At 35.1% G+C, this 21,996-nt stretch overlaps 4 protein-coding genes across 4 annotated transcripts in view; all 4 read right to left on the bottom strand.

Annotated features, from left to right (window-relative positions):
- Positions 1-469: 469 nt before the first annotated feature.
- Positions 470-4,355, bottom strand: LOC125826322 (peroxisomal acyl-coenzyme A oxidase 1-like). The gene is made up of 14 exons (XM_049505634.1): positions 4,211-4,355; positions 3,812-3,920; positions 3,637-3,698; positions 3,289-3,498; positions 3,017-3,104; positions 2,762-2,924; positions 2,476-2,674; positions 2,127-2,324; positions 1,896-2,027; positions 1,676-1,796; positions 1,206-1,316; positions 1,044-1,113; positions 778-961; positions 470-679 (listed from the first exon to the last, which is right to left on the bottom strand). The coding sequence occupies exons 1-14, from the start codon at positions 4,346-4,348 to the stop codon at positions 470-472; spliced, it is 1,995 nt and encodes a 664-aa protein (XP_049361591.1). The 5' UTR covers positions 4,349-4,355.
- A 1,053-nt stretch (positions 4,356-5,408) lies between these two features.
- On the bottom strand, positions 5,409-15,026 carry LOC125826320 (peroxisomal acyl-coenzyme A oxidase 1-like). The gene is made up of 14 exons (XM_049505633.1): positions 14,725-15,026; positions 12,844-12,952; positions 12,672-12,733; positions 12,259-12,468; positions 11,915-12,002; positions 11,662-11,824; positions 11,020-11,218; positions 8,886-9,083; positions 8,173-8,304; positions 7,135-7,255; positions 6,772-6,882; positions 6,521-6,590; positions 5,998-6,181; positions 5,409-5,913 (listed from the first exon to the last, which is right to left on the bottom strand). Exons 1-14 carry the CDS (start codon positions 14,860-14,862, stop codon positions 5,704-5,706), a joined length of 1,995 nt encoding a protein of 664 aa, XP_049361590.1. The 5' UTR covers positions 14,863-15,026; the 3' UTR covers positions 5,409-5,703.
- Positions 15,027-18,750: 3,724 nt separating this feature from the next.
- Positions 18,751-21,823, bottom strand: LOC125826381 (O-fucosyltransferase 30). The gene is made up of 2 exons (XM_049505690.1): positions 21,317-21,823; positions 18,751-20,398 (listed from the first exon to the last, which is right to left on the bottom strand). Exons 1-2 carry the CDS (start codon positions 21,748-21,750, stop codon positions 19,345-19,347), a joined length of 1,488 nt encoding a protein of 495 aa, XP_049361647.1. The 5' UTR covers positions 21,751-21,823; the 3' UTR covers positions 18,751-19,344.
- Positions 21,648-21,996, bottom strand: part of LOC125826403 (deSI-like protein At4g17486) — a 554,011-nt gene continuing 553,662 nt past the window's right edge. The window contains exon 6 of the mRNA XM_049505718.1: positions 21,648-21,659. The gene's annotated coding sequence lies outside the window, so the exon portion shown is untranslated. The remainder of the gene's footprint in view (positions 21,660-21,996) is intronic.

Genomic DNA, 21,996 nt, shown 5'->3' with positions numbered 1-21,996 from the left:
AGTTTTGGATATATAAAATTGATATTTTTATTTGATTGAAGGTATAAATTTATGGATATCCCATCCCACCTTACTCTATGATCAACACAACTTCTTAATGCTCCTCCTTTTTGTTAGACTACTACCTACTCATTCCATACGTTTTTACTGGTTCACTAAGATAATATAATTTTTTTCATGTTTTATCCTTAACGTTAACTACTTATTTTTCAAATCATTTATCAAGATTTAAGACAATATTAATTAATATGATTATTGTGGTAAAATACTCATATCAATCATTATGTTAAGGATCGTGCAAAATCCAAAGTAGACAAGTAAAACTGAACAGAGGGAGTAATATTTAACACCTTACAGCTCACTTTCAGGAGTTCCATAATCTTATTCAAATAAGTTTGTAACTCAAGTTTAGTGTCCACAATACAATACAACAGTCGTAGTTATATATCTGTTTTCTGCAATTCTTCATTCACAATCTAGCAGTCTGCAGTTGCTGCTTGAGTAGTGGCCTGATATATTCATCGAAGCCATCGGGTACATCTGATTCGTTGAGAGGATCCTTCCACGCAGCCTCATACAGTTTTGGGTACACATTTCCATCATAACGTCCAAGAATTGAACCAAGGAAATGATCGGTATGGTTAAATGCATCAGCCAACGATACAGCATTTGGACGAACCTGATCATATTAAAGAGTAATATATACATCAATACAAAAAATAATCCACCACAACAAATTAAACAGGAATGACAGATGACAAATTCAACGAGACGAACCTGAGTATACAAGGCCCTGAGCTGCTCATTAGCAAATAACCCCTGCTTTGAGGTGATGTAGCCAGTCACGAGGAAATCTCCGTGATGTTTGTGAAGTAGGAAGAGTGCATAGATGCAACAAAGCACCTCCAGCTGTTGCTTAATGCCTTCCCCTGGAATGTCTTGTTGCAGCTTTTCGATAAACCTTCAATGAGATGAAAGACATGTAAGAATTAACAATGTTCTCAACATATATATCCAAATTTCCATAATATCGCAAAGCTTACTTGGAGACAACAATCAACTGACAATGAGCTAGTGCTGCTTCAACTAAATCAGGTGCAAGTTCTTGGAAGCCTAGTGAAAGGAGAGTAAAGCAAGGAAGTTCTTTAACCTATACTCGATCGATAATCAAACTTTTACATTGAAGAAGACTTAAAAGTAAGGACCTTCTTCTGGATTATCAAACTTGCTAAGACTCTGAGCACAGGCAACAGACATCCTGGTAGCCCTTGCTTCAAATGCTTCCAATATTGCACTAGGTTTCAGCCAGTCCTTGGCTGCCGGAGATGGAAAACAACCACAACTAGTGATTTACTTTTACGCGGTTGATGTTATGCAAGTTCAAGCGAAGAACATAAGAAGATTACTATCCTGTTTGACCAAGCTTGTGGAAGAAAATAAGTGTTTCTAAAAAGTAACAAAAATTGTTTTTTCAGAATCTAAAAAAAAAGTAGTTTTTCACAAAAAGTACTTTTCAAATTTATTGGTTAAACACAAACTGTTTCTCATCAAAAGTACTTTTTTGATAAGCACTTTTTAAAATAAATTGATTTTAAAAGCTCGGTCAAACAGGATATACATATACTAATATCACTAGTGTAACTATAACAATGAAGGATGATCTGCAAGGATTTACCTTGTTCCACATCAGAACGGCATTGCATCAAGTGTTCAATTTTCCCCATATAAGCTATGGTACCCGTTGGCTTCTTTCCGGAGCTCAGCTGTGAAACAGTTTTCATAAGAAACCTTGCAACCTACATGAAACACAGCATGGTTTATAGTGGAGTGTTAGATCTAAGAAAGGACTTGAAACGCGTATATATGTCAAACTTCATATGAAAATTAGTTTTTACCTGAAGTAGTAGCACGACGTTATCTCCTTCAAATGTACAGGCAGGGACATAAACAGCATATAATTCTGGAAGTCCACTGCTACAAAGATAACCATGACCTCCACACAACTTCCGGCATTCTTCAATTCCATCCTGGAATAAAAATTGTATTCAGGGAACACACTAGTTATGTTAGATGGCGCGATATTGTATTCAAATCAATAGTCAGAGAATTAAATTGTCACTACTCACAGCAGTGGCAGTGGTTGTCAAAGACTTTATTCCTGCTGTAGTTGCGTGCAACTCAGGCAGCGTTGAGAAATCATTTGCTTGCAGTCTTTGAGTTACATCAGTGTAAAACCATTTCAGCCACTCACCAACAAATCTGAAGGCATATGCAGAAGCTAACAGGGGGAATAGCCTGCTTTGCTGAGTTTTGTAGTCAATCACCTGCATAAACGCGTGTAAGTAAGAGCATTAATCCACAACGATGGTTAAGTGCAGTCACCAGACACTATTACTTGACTGGGAAAAACATAAATTGTCCAATATGAGTATGCTATAAATGGAATGCAGGAACAAAAGATCAGAACCAAATTACCTGAATTTCTTGTCCACCATTTTGAGAACCAAATTGTCTACGAACAGCACTATATCTCGTTGCAATACACACTGCCCAAGACAAAGCACCAGAAGCATATGTTACAAGTGCTTGACGAGTATATACCATGGACTCATAGAGAAGTTGTCGAGGAACATCAGATTGGACATATATTCCGTCCTTGGTAACTTGCGCAACCCTGAAATTTTAGGGTCAAATATAATACCCCATTGTGTTAATCATGAGACTCTGAAACATGAATTCCAGAAATAGGAAAAGCACAAACCTCATCAGCATTTGATCTCTTGGAATACGCACGTGATCAAATCTTAGTACTCCATTATCCATGGTATTGTATGCCCCGTTTCCAAATTTTGTTCCAATATCTCCGACAGTAATGCCTGGAAGAGGTTTGTGATCCTCCAAGCTCCGTAGTTGGACAATAAAACCTGAAAAATGAATAGTCAATAAAATGTGAGTGCATAGTTCCTGAAAGTTTGACATGCATCACTGTTTTGTGACCTGAGAATCATTGACATACCGTTAATCCCATGATCTTTACCATCTGTTATAAGACGAGCATACACAATCGCATGGGTAGAGACTTTACCCAATCCACCAGGCCACCACTATTGACATCGTAACAATGATCAGTGAAATTCACTTATTCTTAATAAAAAAGCATGTTGTAAGCCCTTTCAGAATAGCACATTGAACAGAAAAACAAACTAGAAGCAGGCCAACGATGTCATATAGGACAATACATATCTTGCATAAGAATGTATTATATAGCAAGTGTTGGACAATTTTCACCTTGCTTGATGTCAGTGTTGGACTATGAATGACAAATTCATCTGTTCGGGGATCAAATGTGGCAGTGGTTTCAAGGCCTTGCACATTGGACCCATGTCCAAGTTCAGTTTGAGCATAGCAGCCAATAATTTGCATCTTGTATGCCAACGGCAACCACTTTTTTAGTTGTTCCTTTGTGCCCTGTCCTTTTATAGCGGGTATAAACACTCCCTAACGAAGAAGAACAGTGGCAGGTGAGCCATAATCCTAAGGCCTGAAGCAAATGAAACGCAAAGGGAAAAGACTAGAACAACAACTTCAAAATTGGCATATGTATGTAAAAATAGTAGTCAAACAAGAAGTTACTACCAAATGAGAATCAATAAAAGCAGGCTCATCCACAAAATATCTTAACCTTTCTGCTTCTTCTTCTGCAGAAATGACAATTCAATTTAATTAGCAAACAGTGACAAACTTCAGTTAGATGCCTCTTCTTTGGCAGAATACATTTGAAAAAATATTTAAAACTAAAATGAAGTCATACCAGAAAGCTGATGATCAATGATGTGTTTCCATGAGTATGCTGACTTCCTTAGAGTGTTCTTAAATAGTTCTTTCCTGGGAAGCATTGTCCTTTCCTCCTTACTGAAGCCCTGTATCCCACGATGACACTCGATAAAGATAAAAGACAAATCCTGATCATGTCACTGACAGCAACAACAACAACATACCCAGTGTGACCCCACAAGTGGGGTTAGTGGAGACTGGAGTGTATGCAGACCTTACCCCTACCTTTGTGGAGGTAGAGAGGTTGTTTCTGATAGACCCTCAGCTCAAGAGAGTCATTATTCAGAAATGTCACTGACAGCCATACACAAAAATTATCCAACAAGAAAGGGTCAAAACATAAGTTTAAAAAATGGGGAGAAAAAAAAGGAATTACAGGATCATCAGCAACAAGCTTGGAGATATAATCTGAAACTTCAAAAGCACGGCGAGAACCAGCCCAAACAATTTTCATCTCATCAACATTGAACTCAGCTTTCTTCCTCTCTTCAGCCAAGTAATCTATACTCTCCATCTCTCTCTCTCTCTCTCTCAGGGATGAAACAGAATACAAAATCCAATCTTGGATAGTTATAACAAAAAGGAGAAGGGCTTTAGACATTTTCATGTGTGCTATGTATAGCTAGATACGGTGCCAGTTGTTGCTTCATTGAATTTGCTTCACTAATAGGCTCATGTTTCGACTCTGATCATTATGGACTACCAAGATTGAGTAGTTAAAGTATGTGGTTATACCAGCACTCTTACATACATTTTTTTAATTCTTCAATTAAACATTTAACATTATAAAGGTAGTAATCTAGCTGAGTGAACATTGAAGTTACTTGTTAGACAAGGCCACACCAACAACTAGCAAATTAAAATACATCAATATGCAGAGACTCATTACACAAGCGCTATTTTACTATGGGCTTGTAGACAGAGGCCGAGCTAGGAGAAATATAGGATAGTGATATATATCGATCTATGTTAAATAACTGAGTTCTGAATTTAATGAACTAAATATAATGTTTGGACTAAAGCTGACGTTCTAACCAAATACAAACCATGATCCAGGACATCTTACTTTCCTTTTTAGTTCATTCCAAAAAAACGTATTTTTCCTTTTTTTGCAAACTCTTTAATTTCAAAACTTTTTACCACAGGACTAAAGAGCATTTTGAAAAACACAAGATTCAAAAGTAATCTCCACAACAATAACTAGTGAAAAGTACTATTCTAACTTCTAACCCTCCAAATTTCATGTTATTTTATTATTAATTTGTTTTTAAAAATTAAAAAAAAAATCTTATTTTTAAGCATAATTAACATTATACATCTCGCTGAAAACCAGAAAAAAAAAAATATCTTTATTAGAATCAACTTCGTTTTCACTCGTGTTTGTTCTTTATCCAAAAGATGATTAAAAGAAAAGGAAATAAACAGATAAGAAAGCTATAATTAAAGGAAATAAAAAGGTGAAATAATTTTTCATAAAACACAAAATGTTATGACCATTTATGTGTAAGCTATAGGCAATAATTCATAAGTACTAGTAAGCATAAAACCTTTTTGTCATAGATTTCATGATAGACTGTGAAAGTATATTATTAATCAGACAGATTATACAGGATACTTGTTAAAAATAAAAGGCTCCAAACACCAGGGAACTCATATTTGAGGCAAAAAATCAATCTATTCTTATTCATAATTCTGGGAGGAAAAAAAGCTAAAGCATACATAACAGTTTCCTTTCAAAAGTTCAATAATCTTATTCAAAACAACACCACTTTATAGTCATAAAGGATGTTGCTATTTCAAAATCTAGTTTATTGGCACAGCACAGAACAACAGTTCTACTATGTGTGTATTTGCTGCAGTTCTTGCGCTTCACAGCTTAGCAGTTCGTAGTTGCTGCTTGAGTAGTGGCCTAATATATTCGTGGAAGCCATCTGCTATGTCTGATTTGTTAAAAGGATCCTTCCATGCAGCCTCATACAGTTTTGGATACACGTTTCCATCATAACGTCCAAGAATTGAATCAAGGTAGTGATCGGTATAGTTAAATGCATCAACCAGTGATATAGCATTTGGGCGAAGCTGATATTAAACACGAACTGGATCAGTGAAAACAATTCCACCCTAGAAATACAGGAATGACAGTATAAGTTTAACGAGACGAACCTGGGAATACAAGGCTCTGAGCTGGTCGTTAGCAAGCGACCCCTGCTTTGAGGTGATGTAGCCTGTCCAGAGAAAATCTCCTTGATGTTTGTGAAGAAGGAAGAGTGAATAGATGCCACAAAGCACCTCCAGCTGTTGCTTAATCCCTCTACCAGGAATGTTTTGTTGCAATTTCTCGATAAACCTTCATGAGATAAAAGAAGTAATAGTAAACAAAGGTCTAAATTCCACAACCTTGTCAATCAAATTTCGATAAACCTTCATGAGATACAATCCATGCATTACAAGACAAATTAAAACTCTTATCAACAAATTCACCATTTTCAGCAAGACGGAGTGAATACATTTTGATCATTTAAACCAAATACAGCTGAAGAACGAATAGTCAATACAGTAAATAATGTGATCTTTCTATTTGGACAGTTCATATTTATAGTTACTTATGAATTATGATTTTGTGTTCGCAGGGTCATGACATTGTTTGGCATTTCACTACGAAGAGATTGCAGTAAAAAAAACTTACTTGGAGACCACAATTAATTGACAATGAGCAATTGCTGCTTCAACTAAATCAGCTGCTAGTTCTGCAAAGCCTAAAAAAAGGAGGACAAAGCAAGAAAATTAGAAATTGAATTTGGTTGCGAGAAAAATACACCGAGTGATCGTTAAATTAAACATTTGCATCTGAAACTTCACGAAGAAACGTTAATGTAGATGGTAGTAAAAAAAATACAGAAGTGAAAAAGAAAGCAGCAGAAACTAAAAAGTGAGTACCTTCTTCTTGATTCTCAAACTTGCTAAGATTCTTAGCGCAGGCAACAGACATCCTGGCAGACCTTGCTTCAAATGCTTCCAATACTGCACTAGGTTTCAGCCAGTCCTCGGCTGCAGGAGATGGGAAAACCACAATCAGAAACTAACTTTGTGTAGGTCAGAAAACACAGGAGGATATTTGAAGGGTGAAACAACAGGCTTTCTCACATGTTTGACATTATGCAAGTAAAAGCGAGGAAATTACACGAACTAATATCACAAGCGGATCCTTTTCCTAACCCAACTGCTACTACAATAAGTGCTTTCAGAACGAATTGTAACTATGACATTGAAGGATCAGCTGCAAGGAGCCAAGGACTTTACCTTGTTTCACATCAGAACGACATTGCATCAAGTGTTCAATTCTTCCCATATAAGATACGGTACCTACTGGCTTCTTTCCAGTGCCCAGTTGTGAAATGGTCTTCATAAGAAACCTTGCAACCTACACGAAACACCGCATGGTTCATAGTGGAGAACGGGGTCTAAAATATAATACTAGGATTAGAACACTATGCATTAAGTCTACATAAAATAGATAAGCATCTATTGCAGTTCACTTGCTTTTGGGAGAAATAGACAAAACACCCGCAACAGATCACCATTGTGAAGCCACATGCAATCTCACAAAATTTAGTATAGGAAAGGTTGCTCAACCACCGATTCTATAAACATTTAAATTTGTCCATTGATTTTAAGAAAATCAACCTGCTATCATCAACTCTTTCTTATCTACTTCCTCCATTCCAAAAAGATTACCTTAGTCTCCTCTGTAACGAAAATGATCTCAGTACTTAAAAGTGACAAAATGTACCTTGGTTCAGCGACTGCACAATTTCTAGTTCCAAACACTGATTGACTTAATTATAGAACATCTATAACTTCTGAAAGATCATGATAAGTGAGGGAAGAAGTACAGGATATTGGAAATACTATATATAAGAATTTTACATTTTCCAGAAATTCCTCAATACTTCTTTGCTGGTTCTCTTATTTTACAAAAAAAAAGATTATATTGAACCGAAAAAACCAGAAACAATAATACAACTGCTGGATATTTTATTTTTTTAAAATCAATGAGAAACTCAAGCTTAAAGGATTTATGTTTTTACTTATTTGTTCATTTTGATGGTACTGCACCCAAAAAGGTAAATATGATTGACAGGCTTAAATGACCGCTATGGCGCTATGGAACCAGCTGAGCTAAAGGAATCTCTAACTCCACACCATCACTTTATAAGAACTTCAAAATTTTGGAATAAAATGGAAACTAGCAAAATTTTGATCTTTCCCTTTGGATGAGTGGAAGGCATAGAAAAACTGAGAACTGGTATGTCAAACTCCATACAAAATTTAGTTTACCTGTAGCTGTAGCACAACATTATCTCCTTCATAAGTACAGGCAGGGACATAAACGGCAAATAATTCTGGAAGCCCACTGCTACAAAGATAACCATGACCTCCACATAATTTTCGGCATTCTTCAATTCCATCCTGGAATGAAATGCAACCACACAAGAAGCATGTTATGTTAAATGGTATGATATTGGATTCAAATCAGCACTTAAGAATTGCTTTTCCTCCATTTTATAACGTAACAGTTCTTTCTTGAAGCTAAAGAGGAGCAGGTCCAAATTAAACTCTTTTGTCAGACAAGAAATTTGACTATTTATAAGCAGTACAAGCCACCGTTGCAGAAAACCTAATTGCTAATCTCTTATCCTAATACAAATGAAGATTGTTTAGGAGACTACATTGTAGCAGACACATCAATCATAGCAGAGCCTTAACCTGCCAAACGGTACAAGTTGTAAGAACAAAAACTCTAAGACGTGCAAAATTTAATCATGTGGCCAGCCATATATTTTTCTGATTAGGCTTTCCGCATGCATATTATAAAATTTTACTTTTTACAGAAATTGACATCTATGTTGTTAGGTATATGGATGACTCATGTAAAAAACTTAGAATGATAACCCAAAAGCCCCAGACAAGGATGACAGCATCCATGACTGGTTGTAAAAGGGCAAGAAAGTAAAGGTCGGTGGACAATCAAAGTTGTTGTCAGCACTTACAGCAGTGGCACTGGTGGTCAAAGACTTCAATCCTGCGGTACATGCATGTGCCTCAGGCAATGTTGAGAAATCATTTGCTGCAAGTCTTTGGGTAACATCAGTGTACAACCATTTCAGCCACTCACCAACAAATCTGAAGGCATATGCAGAAGCTAACAAGGGGAAGAGCCTGTTTTGCTGAGTTTTGTAGTCAATCACCTGCACAAAGCATGTGCCATGCAGTAGGAGCATTAATCACAACTCTTAAAGCTGATAAACGATGACGATGTGCAGTCACCTGACAATATTAACTTGACTGGGAAAAACATAATCTATGATGTTGAGCCAAGTACTATGGAATACATGGAAAACAGATTTTGTACTATTGAGGTGCCAAAAACTTCATCAAGCTCAGTCAGCAGAGAAATTCTTTTCTCGGAGTCACATAGGACTAATGAACGTGAGTTACTTAAGCCATAAGATTCCTAGGCACTACAGTAGTCTGCAATGTCCAAAAATGTTGGGCAGATCAATTGGCTTTGCTGGGAGATGTTTTGGTAAAAATATCACATGTGCAATGATTTACATCACCCTACAGATGAAACACCTCATACCTTCGGGGTATGGTTTGAACCATTCGTCGATCAGAATTCTGCTTCTAAAGAGCAAGGACAGAAAATTTCGCCGAGATGTGACCGCATCTCATACTTGTGAGTCGCATCTCACACCACATATCAGTCAAAATGGTTGGGATTTAACTATTTGTATTTACTCAGATACTTTCATGAGCACTTGAGTCATTTAAATTGTGTTACTTAAAGAATGTTTTATGTCAAAAGTTCACTTACGTTTCCCCCAATGAACTGATTTGTGATGAAAGATGAAAATGTCAAGGTCAGTTTTATGATGAGAATCTTTTAATTCCTTCCCTACTTATTATGATTCTTTGGATATCCTTTCAGTCCATGTACCTCTATTATGTTTCATTCTGTCATATTCCATAATACATACAGTGCAATTCCATATGTATTTACTCCCCTTTTGCCAGGGGAGCTGCATTTTAAAAAAATGCAGACTCAGGTACTAAGACAGATGATCAAGCAACACGTTAAGTTCCTACATTCAGCTATCTGGTGAGCCCCACTTTACTTTTGGGGCATAGTCTCTATTTACAGCACAGTATGTTCAGCTTAAGGTATGCCGGGGGCCTTGTCCCAGCAACAGTTTTCAGTTATGTTAGAGGCTTCATAGATAGTTAGTTTGTTTGTTTTCATGACATGTATCTTGGTTTGACCTTTGAGTCATTTATGATCTTAAGACATTTGAGTTTTGACCCTTCTTTACTTCAAATGCTTTTAGATCATATTTCTGCTCATGTCTAGATGCATGGTCAATGCTATGCCATGTTATGGGTACGGTCGAGCCAACAATGACATCGGGTGCTGGTCCCTCCCAGGGTGTAGGCTCGAGGCATGACAAAAGATATGCATAGTTTTAATTCTTTGTCATCATGTAAAAGGTCCCCTCAAAAATCTTATGTTCATTTTCCAGGTCATAGTACTGTTTAAAACTGCTACCATGCGGGATCTCATTGACTATTCTAACACATAATAACATGATTATTGATAATATTCTCCCTCTTCCCCTGTCGGATTAGATTTTTCAAGAAATCACCAAGAGGCAATTGTGAAAGTCATGGTAAATGTCTCTTTATGCCATTTAATCCAACATAGGTGGGTATTGGGGATTTTTATAAGGGATCAATGGCAAATGGAAATATAAAAGTGCAAGTCCTTTCACTCACCCACCCCCTTTATTAACCAACGCGCAGACATCATAACTCACCCTCTCCACTCAAATACTGACAAGACAAGAGATTGCCCTTGGTACAGAAGTTGGATTTGTGCTGGCCAACATTAGCGGAAGTGCAGCACTGATATGGAAAGCTGTATGGTATGGGTTTCACTTTGGAATAAGCAAATGAATTCCATAAACCACAAAGAACCTTCTTTTTTTCTTTTGTTTTGGAAAGGGAAAGATCAATATTAAATTGAAAATCTTAATACAAGTGCCCCTTTTTATTTGCACCAGTTAAATGCAAGGCATAAGCAAATGACAACTTATTCAACTACTGACAGATTGCTTACAAGATTACCTGAGTTTCTTGTCCACCATTCTGAGAGCCAAATTGTCTACGAACGGCACTGTATCTGGTTGCAATACACACAGCCCGAGACATTGCAAGGGAAGCATCAGCTACAATTGATTGCCGTACATATACCATGGTCCCATAAAGAAGTTGTCGAGGAATATCAGATTGAACATATTTTCCTTCCTTTACAACTTGTGAAACCCTGAAATATTGGAAGCAAATATAATAACTACCATGTTAATATAATATGGTAATAAGCCAAACACTTGAAATCAAAATCATTGATACAGAAGAGAGAGAGAGAGAGAGAGATGTGGTTCTTGGCTCGCCCATGGGATTCAGCCTAGTAACATTTGAACAGTAATTTTTGTTTTATATAATTAGAGGCCAGAAATTTCAAAATTTCCTAATAGATAAAGCTTATTTTTCTCGTTCCAGGTAAACCCTGCCAGAATTGCTACTCCTAAGACTATGTACTTAAACACAAGAAGCTGAAACTAGAGGGCTATGAATATGTTTTTTTTTTTTAAAAACTAAAACTAAAAAGTGTATAACAAGGGGCGTAATCTTGGAGCCGTCATACATACACTCAAAAGGAAAAAGGAGGGAAAGAGCTATATAACTCGATAATGGAAAACCACAAACCTCATCAACATTTGATCTCTTGGAATGCGCACGTGATCAAAGCTTAACACCCCATTATCCATGGAATTGTATGCTCCATTCCCAAATTTCATTCCAATGTCTCCAACAGTAACACCTGGAAGAGGTTTGTGGTCCTCCAAGCTCCGTAGTTGGACAATAAAACCTACAATATGAATAGTCAATCAAACGCAAACATCTTCCCTGAAAGTGACATGCATTGCAACAGTTTGTAACATATAAATCATTGACTTACCATTAACCCCATAGTCTTTACCATCTGTTATAAGACGAGCATACACAACAGCATGGGTAGACACTTTACCCAATCCACCAGGCCACCACTATTAAAAAATGTAAAAAAGCTAGAGATCAGGGAAATTCTCTATATCTTGATGAATACTGTGTTAATAGAGATGATACATTCATTTCAATAGCATATTGGATGATAAAACAAAATAGCAGCAGACCAAAGATCACAGGAGGCATATCTTGCATAATAGAATATCATATATTTTGAGCATCATTCCTCATGATGCTTAAAATCTAGAATTGTTTTGCAAAAGGAATACAGGAAAACAAGCAGTGGACCATTCTTACCTTGCTTGACGTCAATGTTGGACTATGAATGACAAATTCATCTGTTTGAGGATCAAATGTGGCAGTGGTCTCAAGGCCTTGCACATTGGACCCATGACCAAGTTCAGTTTGAGCATAACAGCCAATTATTTGCATCTTGTAAGCCAACGGCAGCCACTTTTCCTGCTGTTTATCTGTGCCCTGTCCTTTTAAGGCAGGTATAAACATTCCCTAATGAAAAAAAATGTTGGCAGGTGAACGACAATCCTTGGGTTTGAAGCAACGAAAACGGAAGGGGAAAAGACTATTGCACCAACTCTAAATTTAGTGTCTTTTAGTCTTCAAGCGCATTATGCATGTAAATAACGAATGCAAAGGTAGCAGCATTGCAAAATTTAACATATGTAAAAGCAAAACACAAAAGAAGAGGCTACCCAATGAAGATCAGTAAAAGCAGGCTCATCTACGTAACGCCTTAACATAGTGGCTTCCTCTTCTGCAGAAATGAAATTCAAGTCAATCAGCAAACAACAGAAAACTTCGATTAGATGCCTCTTTTTTGGCAGAACTCGTGAAAAGGATTAAAAAACTAAAATGAAGTCATACGAGATAGACGAAGTTCAATGATCCGTTTCCATGCATATGCTGCCTTCCTTAGAGTGTTCTTGAATAGCTCTTTCCTAGGAAGCATAGTTCTTCCTTCCTTACTGAAGCCCTATATCCCACAATGACACTCGGTAGATATTAGACATTTAAAATGGAGAAGGAGCAGAAACAAATATAATTGTCAAAACAAGACAATACCCTCTTCTAAAAACTTCCCCCTCAACCCTCAAAAATGACACGCATCAAACAACATAACACCTGCTCGGTTCAATTTTACTTCTGAAACCAAGTCATTATAAATTTATGCCAGTAAAAAGTCTTTGATCAACTTTCAACCCCAAAATGATCACCAGCTAAATTGCAATTCACAGACACCAATGGTCCGTTACGATGTACCAAATGGAAATTCTATTTCAGATCACATTGAAAAAAAACTATTGTTTTGACCGGTACCATAGATTTTCAGCATCAGAATCGTTGTTGAAACATATAACAGAAAGCATTAGACAGCCCCACCCAGCCAGGCTCTCCAAACCCATAGAGGGACATGGATTTCAGTACATAAAAGGAAAAAAAAAGGGAGCTGTAAGAGCGAGTACTACAGCAAAAACCTTTTACTGACCAAATCATCTTAAAATCAATTCCATGTTAGCATTAATCAAAAACTTGTCCCTGTTCCTACCAAAAGATTCTAATCCACCTGCACTAGTTGTGTTTACGTTTTTCTTTCTTCAGAACATCAGAGCAGTTTTCACACCAAACAATGATTCATCATTCCACGTCAAAAAAAATTAGCCTACTAAATAATGTTTGATGAAAGCTCAATTCCAGAATGTGGTCAGTTTATATCAGTTAACTCACACACATTACCGGCTGCCTAAAACTTATCAAAATCAAACCTTTTTCTCTCTTAAAACACAATGATCATAAGAAGGACTTTCTCTCCATCATCACCATAACCATGTACCAAAAAAAAAAACAAGAAAATAAAGCATCAAACAATCTAAAAAAAAACAGACAAAAGAGGATCAAAATCAGTTTTTATCAGTTAAATCACACACATTACTGGCTCCCTAAAACTTTTCTAAATCAAATTTATCTTAAAACACAGTTAATGATCATAAGATGGACTTCCTCTCCGTCATCACCATATCCAATTAATTTACACACATTACTGGCTCCCTAAAACTTATCAAAATCAAATCTTTTTCCCCTTAAAACACAGTTAATGATCATAAGAAGGACTTTCTCTCCATCATCACCATTACCATGTAAAAAAAAAAAAGGAAAATAAAGCATCAAACACTCCAAGATAAAAAAATAAAAAATAAAAACAGATAAAAGAGAATCAAAATCAGTTTATATCAGTTAAATCACACACATTACTGGCTCCTAAAACTTTTTAAAATCAAATCTTTTTTCCCTTAAAACACAGTTAATTATCATAAGAAGGACTTCCTCTCCATCATCAACATATCCAGTTAAATCACACACATTACTGACTGCCTAAAACTTATCAAAATCAAATATTTTCCCCCTTAAAACACAGTTAATGATCATGAATTTTCTCTCCATTATCACCATATGCATGTACAAAAAACAAGAAAATAAAACATTAAACACCCAAAAAACAACAACCAAAGAAGAATAAATCACAGCTCTAACAACTACAAACCCAATGTACAGCGGCCTTACTACTACCTCTCCTCGGTAGAGAGACTGTTTCCGAAAGACCCTCAGCAAATCATCAATTCTAAACCTAAACAAAATCACAGCAAAGCCTGATTTACATCTACCGACAGCCATTCCATACCCAAATAGGGATCAAACAAAAAATCATTAAATTGAGGATAAAATTTAAAAAAATGAAAAGGGATTTACAGGATCATTAGCAACAAGCTTAGAGATACGATCTGTAAGTTCAAAATCATGACGAGAACCAGCCCAAACAATCTTCATCTCATCCACATCAAATCCAGCTTTCTTCCTCTCATCAGCCAAGTAATCTACACCCTCCATCTCTCTTACTCTCAGATCAAAACCAAATTCTACACAGTGAAAAAAAAATCCAATCTTTAGATGTTTTACAAATACCCAATTCGATTCTTGAAAAAATAGAAAGGATAAGGATTGGACACGTTTGAGTTTTTCAAGAACGTTTTAGCTGTGTAATATTTATAGTAGTAGGTGGGTAGTTATACTGGCAATCTGCATATTCATATTTTGACCATAATTTTGCTTACACTATTTGCAACTTTTTGTGAAAAATAAAAAAAGTTTGTCCATTTTAATATGTTCATAGTAGATGCTTTTAACCAAAAAATAAAATAAATGTTCATAGTATATTAGGAATATTATTTTAGCCTTTTTTGCTTCGTGGGGTCCGCAGTGTGAACAGTCGGTTTAGCCCATCTTTTTCTATTTCCAATGCTCCTCAATATGTTTTTTTATTACAGCGGAATACGTCAATAATTATTTAAATTTGTCAATAAATTTTATTTAAATATTTAAATTATAATTTGTATTTTAAAATATATTATTTAAATTTATCAATAAATTTTATTTAAATATTTAGTGTTTTAAAACACAATGCATAAGACGAGGTGTTATTTTATTGTATCGAATGTGGCATAAATCTCGAAGCGTCGACATAAACTCCATAAATTTTTAGTATTTTATAAAGTATTGTAACTAAAAAAATAGTGTAATTAGACACAAATCTGCTTCACTTAAAATGTAGATCAAAATCAATAAAACAATAATTAAGTACTGCTTATCTAAAACAAACTAATTAGACTTTTTGAATAAATTGAGTAAAAATTTATAAATCAACTCTTAAAAAACGAAAAACAATACATTTTGAAGCCTCAAACCAGGCATGTTTACTGTATAGTTTACATGTTGATTTACACCCCCCCACCCCACCCCCCACCCCCATTTGCTTAAAAAATTGAAAGAGGTTTTATGGGCTTATGCTCCAAAATAAAAACTCGATCAACGTCCACGCATATATCTAAATTAACGGGGCTTACTCTGTCTCGAGGCTCGCCTGATAAAACACCTTTAAATGAATTATAATTTATTATGATTGAACAGATGATAAAGTGTTTTTATTAAATGTTTTTAGCTAAAAATTTGAAAAAATTTACAAGTGTCCTCAACTTTAACTTAGAAATAACTTAACTTTAAGATTCTCATTTTTTCCTCAATGAAGTGATTTATAGTCACATAAATATTTAAGGTTTATTTTAGACGATAAATTTCAAAAAAATAAAAAAAAATAAAAAAAAATAATTGAGATGGAAGAAGTATTACTCCCTTCAGGTTTGACTTCGTAACACTGACCTCTCTTGTGATTTACAATATTACACTTGCCTCCTTTATTTTGAGTTTTTGGTTACAATTCATTCAACTTATTAATTATTAATGTAAAAATTATGATATGACTAATCTACCCTTTTTAATATATCCTATCTTGTAAACAAGCTTTTTTTTTTTTAAAAAAAAAGTTATAAAATAAATATTTTCATCTTTCATGAAGAATATTTTTCATCTTCCATTAATTCATTATGCTAAATTTGTTTTAGAGTTGATGCCACCGATTTATTTGTCAAATTTTATTGAAAATGATTTTTATATCAAATATTGAAACTTGAAAAATGGAGCAACTCAATTTTCATATCGACTGGAATGCAAACAATTTAACATACATTTTATCCTAATTTTGATCATTTTCTTTTCCAGCTCAATAATTAAGTCATCGTAACATATTATATTTTCATCTTAATTGTTGACACCATTATAAGTGATTTTACCGTGAATTGCATAAAATTATAAATTCATTTAAACAAAAAGGTTTCAATGGAAGATGAAAATAAATCGATTATCAAGGAATAAAAAAATAGTATTTTGAAGAGGGCAAATTAGTTAGATTATAATTCCTTCTATCAATAATTAATAAGTGAAATGAATAGTTACCAAAAATTCAAAATAAGGGAGGTAAGTGTAATATCGTAAACCAGAAGGGAGGTGAATGTTATTGAGTCAAACTTGAGGGGAGGTCTCTGAAATTATCCCTAAATAACAATTTCATTAATTTATCCTTTAAAAACTTTTTAAATTTTTTTTCAAATTTGCTCATATTTATTTCAAAAATAGAATTAATTGAAAAGGTAAAATAAAAATAATAATTAATTATATCTTAATTTTATAAATTAATAAATAATTCGAGATAACTATTTATAATAACATAAACAACTATAGAACGAAGGAAGTCCTAAGTAGGCAAATCCCGGTTCAAATCGCACTTAAAACATAGTTATCATTATGAGTTGTGGTGCAATGGAGGAATTCTTTCACCCTTAACAAGAGGTTTTTGATTCAAGCCCTACGTATGAAAAAATTCAATTAAAAGCATAACTTCTAAATGAACCTTACAATATATGACTCAAATTTAATCAGGATTTTAATACAAACTACGTAAACCAAATTAAAAAAAAAGTAGGCGGATCCTTCTTGTGCCGTCCAACATGAAATAAATATGCATAAACAGGAACAGTGAATGGAGCCATTCAAGAAGTGGACCAAAATGTCACACATCCATAACCAAATTTATGAATTCCACATAATTCAAAACACTAGCCAAATAATTGACAACATCAATTACTATCGTCCTTCCCATGGATAAAAGGCATATCTTCAAGTCAACATATAAATAAATATAATACAAATTATGCAAAATAAAAGACATGCTTTTCTATGTACACCGACTATGATAAATAAATGGAAATAACAATTGGGGAAATATTTTAATCTCTAATTAGTGGAAGTGTAGATTTTTCTTTTACGTATTCCGTTTCAAGGGAGAAAAAAGAAGGGGAAAAAATATATTTACGGGACTTTGAAAAATTAAACCAACTATAGGAGAAAAAGTTTCACTCTATACACTAATAAATAATACTTTCTCCATTTTATTTTATGTGATATTTTTCGAATTTTGAGATTCTAACAAAGTTTATCTTTAACAGTAAGTTTTCCATAGATCTTTTAAACATTTTAAATTATTAATTATTGTGACTTATAGTACTTTTTACGTAGTTTACAACTATATAAATTTCTTTTCAAGAAAACTACAAATTCCATGCGCAAATTTTCGAATCAAATTTAAACTGTTTGACTCTTGAAAAACGAAAAATGTCACATAAATTGAAACAGAGGAAGAAGTATAATTTCTTAAAAGATATATTCTTTTATACAATTAAAACATCAGACATCTAAACAAATCTATACAAGAGAAGTTTCCAATTTACTTTGGAAAAGTTTTATCACTCTTATATTTGCCCTCCGCCCATAATATAATAGTAATATTTAATCATGTCTCTCCAAGAAGTGAGCTAAAACATTTTTTTTATTCTATTGTATTACTTGTGATATCTATTATCATATGTTCGTTTATTATATTTGGATTAAAGCAACCATCTATTTCAATGAGGTAGTGGTAATGTCAGCATATATTCTATCATCTTAAAACTCCACTTGTAAAATTTCACCGAGTATATTATTATTGTTCTTCTAGTTAATTTGCATGCAACTATTCCATCAAATACCATTTATCTCCCACCAACATAGATACTCGGTAACTCCGCCATAAAAGATTCACCCAACCCCTTTTGTCTCTACAGGAATTTGAACCCTTGTAAAGAAATGATAAGACAAATGAAAACAAACAAATATCAACCTGATTGAATTTCATATAGTAGTAACAATTCAGTACAACCCTTTCTTCCAGAAGCAAAGAACTCTGAAATTTTGTTGTTCATCCATACTGCTCTCCCAGAAAGTTTATTGTGAAAGGAACAATGAGTTCAGAGTACAAATTCATAAATATGTTCATAGAAAACCATAGTGAGGAGGAGACAAACGGCGGCTAGGAATCAACATAGAGCAGAACCTTTCAATTTCTTCTTGGTGTACTAAGCCCTGAACAAGTGTAATCAAGAAAGAGAAGGAGCACCTCCAACAGAGTACATAAACATTTTGTACAGTTCGATTGTTCTACAGGGTGCTATGTTATCGTTTATTAAATGCCACAAATCAACGAATAGCCTTCCCACCTTGAAGGTTGTTGATCTTGTTTCCAATTCTGGACTTAAGTTTAGAAATATGATTACCTCCTCCCTTTAAAAGGGTGGAATCTAGTTAGCAGTATGCATTTGAAGAATAGAAAACTCCACACCAGACAGATTCAGCCATCAGTGCTTCTAATCCATTGATATATGCGGCAGAATCTTCATCCAATAGTCCCTCTTCCAGCAGTATGGATCACTTGTATCCTTCAAATTTGACAGCCTAGTCCATCTTTGAATTCGAGCAGGACATTGTTAATTTGTAAGTTCACACTTGTGAAAAGAGAGAATTTCAGATGATACATGGATTCTAGCTGCCAAATGTGAGAACACAAAGCTGGGTGAGTAACATTAGTTAGCTAGAAGCCAAAGCAATTTAGCCAGAACAAATGTCATGTTTTCTCATTAATTCTATGCTCTCGGCAATTGTTGACCCAGCAGTGCCCACAAAACCAAGAGAAGCACAGCTGCAGACTACTTCCTCTATGTATAAGAGAACATCAGTTAATGATTGAGGATGGTGATGCTTGCTAATCCCTGCCGAATTCTGTGAAACTGAACCAAGTTTTAGCCCATGCCCCGCAGCCATGACTTCTTTAGCAGTTTCTTGAACCAAGTCATCTTCTTCTCTAATAACAAACAGCTTAAAGGCATCTGAATCTTTTGCTAAGTTCCCCAAGTAACTCCCTGTCCAATTAGCCATGGGGAGATCAGTCATCACAAATACATGGATCTGTTTCTGTCCTGTTTGCCTCAAAGATTCTATTTTCTGCTTCAGTCCAAGAAAAGTAGCTTTATGGTGGTTCTTGAATTGTCCATCTAGTAACCTGAGCTGTGCACAAAGAAAGGGGCCCTTGATAATTTGAAGAGCAAACTTCTTGCCGGCATTTATTATTTCGGGCACAAAGGGAAGGAACTCTATCTTTTTGATTAAGGTCTGTACGATGGGATCATTAGGAGCTTCATGAATGTCAATATGGGATTCAGATCCCTTATAAGGAGCAGTAAAAAGGCTTCCAAATGCCAAAACAGTGGCTGATTCTGCGGCAGAACCAGGGCCAAGAGCTTTATACACATCTTTCCTTCTCCTAATAAATGATTTCTTCTTTTTCTTCCTAAGTTGGTCATCAGGTTGAAACGAGTCTAAAGCTCCATCCTCATCGTCTTTTTTATATGTCCAAACTGTTGTTCTACAATCTTCTTTTAAAGCAGACAAACAACCACTGAAACTACCATAATAACCAGACAATAGAGAACCACATTGTCGAAGGCTCTCAGATAATGGAGATGGTATATTTTGGTCCTTAGAGCAAGTAACATCCAAGTTTACACCACACCAGGAGGACACAAAAGCACGAAAATCTATAAATCTCACAGTTGAATAAGAAGCAAGTGGTGAAAGGTCAACTATATCAGCCATGGATACATATCTGCGAAACACAAAGTAAGCAGATTATTAGAAACTTCTAAATACTCCATCCAAAAAGTAATTCCATCTTTATTCAGTCAAAAATCAAAATGCACAATGAAATTCAAAAGTTAATAATTTATCAGCAGCAGAAAGATAAAAACAAGCAAGATAGGGTTCCGCAATGCAGACAAAGTTTACAGTAAAGCTTTGTCACTGTGTCTATGCACAAAGTTTACATGCTGGCTTTAAGCACATTCAATCAAGCAATCAAAATCCCAAACTAGATGGAGTATTTCTATGAATCTCTCTGCAACCATTGTCATTCCAATTGAAATATCTATCTTTTAAAATCAAAATACGAGTTGCTCTAATCTAAAAGTAGAAGTTTCTAAATCTCTTCCTAATCAGTATACTGAAATACAAGTCTCTAACGAAAAACCCCCGTCACAAACAGGATCTAATGTAAGTGTAACAAAATATTTAACCTACCGTTTGAATACTAGTACTAAGCACCAGACACGAAACATGCAAATTCCTCATTAAAGGTGATCAATTTAACTCCAAATACAATAACAACAATAAGTGGGATCTGGGGAGGGTGGTGTCCACGCATACTCACAAGGTATAGAGAGACTGTTTCCGATAGACCCTCGACTCAAGTAAAGCATTTCAAAGCACGTATGTAACAAGGAATACAGTAGTAAATTCTCCCAAGTAAAGCATTTCAAAGCAGGTATGGAAAGGGAATACAGTAGTGAAGAAGCCATGCCGAAAATAACGGAGAAAAGAACATTAGCAACAATTTGACTCCAAATATCTCTACATAATTCAGTCAGACATATTAACAAACACAAAGAATACACAAAAAGTGATTCTTTCTAATCAGTGAGCTAAAGCTAAAAGGGTTGTTAAGAACTGGTACAAATTTCAAGATTACCTGCAATCACGCAAGAGCTGAATACTATGATTCCAAACCAAGTATCTCAATTCATTAGGTTCCAAAACCCTAAATTTAGGACAACTACCAAGCGCAACAGCATGATGATCCAACACGGGTGGTACAATTAGGGTCCGATTAAGAATCTCAGCCATCAAAATCGCATTCTTGAACTCAGCCAACTGGTTGCTGAACCCACTGTGAGGCGCATACCACATGAACTTTCCTTGAAGACGATTTGTGGGGTTGCATTGTTGGGGACGGGGAATAATGGGTATTGATTTTTTGGAAAGGGGAAGAAGAGAAGGGGAAATGAAGTTCTTGAAGTAGAAGAAAAGGAGAATCAAAGTGAAGAGAAAAAGGAAAGTTAAAAGTGGAGATCTTTGTTTCTTCTTTGATTTGTTGTTGGGTCTAATGAAGGTTTCAGTTTCCATGGATTCAATTGAACTCTCTGAATTCTTGGATCAGAGATGGCGGACAGTGACGCTAAATCAAGTTCTAAATATTTTTACCCGACGATTTGGTCTTTTTCTTTAAAAGTAGGGGTCATAATTGAGTTACACAAAACTATAAGGGTCTGTTTAGAAAGCTAATTCGCAAATTGAATTTCTCTAAATTACACCACACACACAATCAACGTTACTCCAATGAGCGCTCCCCACACAAGGTAGAAAATAAAA

Source organism: Solanum verrucosum, unplaced genomic scaffold, assembly GCF_900185275.1.
Source record: "Solanum verrucosum unplaced genomic scaffold, falcon-dt-bn FXZP01000060.1, whole genome shotgun sequence".
NCBI classification, from domain to species: domain Eukaryota; kingdom Viridiplantae; phylum Streptophyta; class Magnoliopsida; order Solanales; family Solanaceae; genus Solanum; species Solanum verrucosum.
The sequence above is the reverse complement of the archived record's forward strand: the minus strand, read 5'-3'. Positions and strand labels throughout refer to the sequence as shown.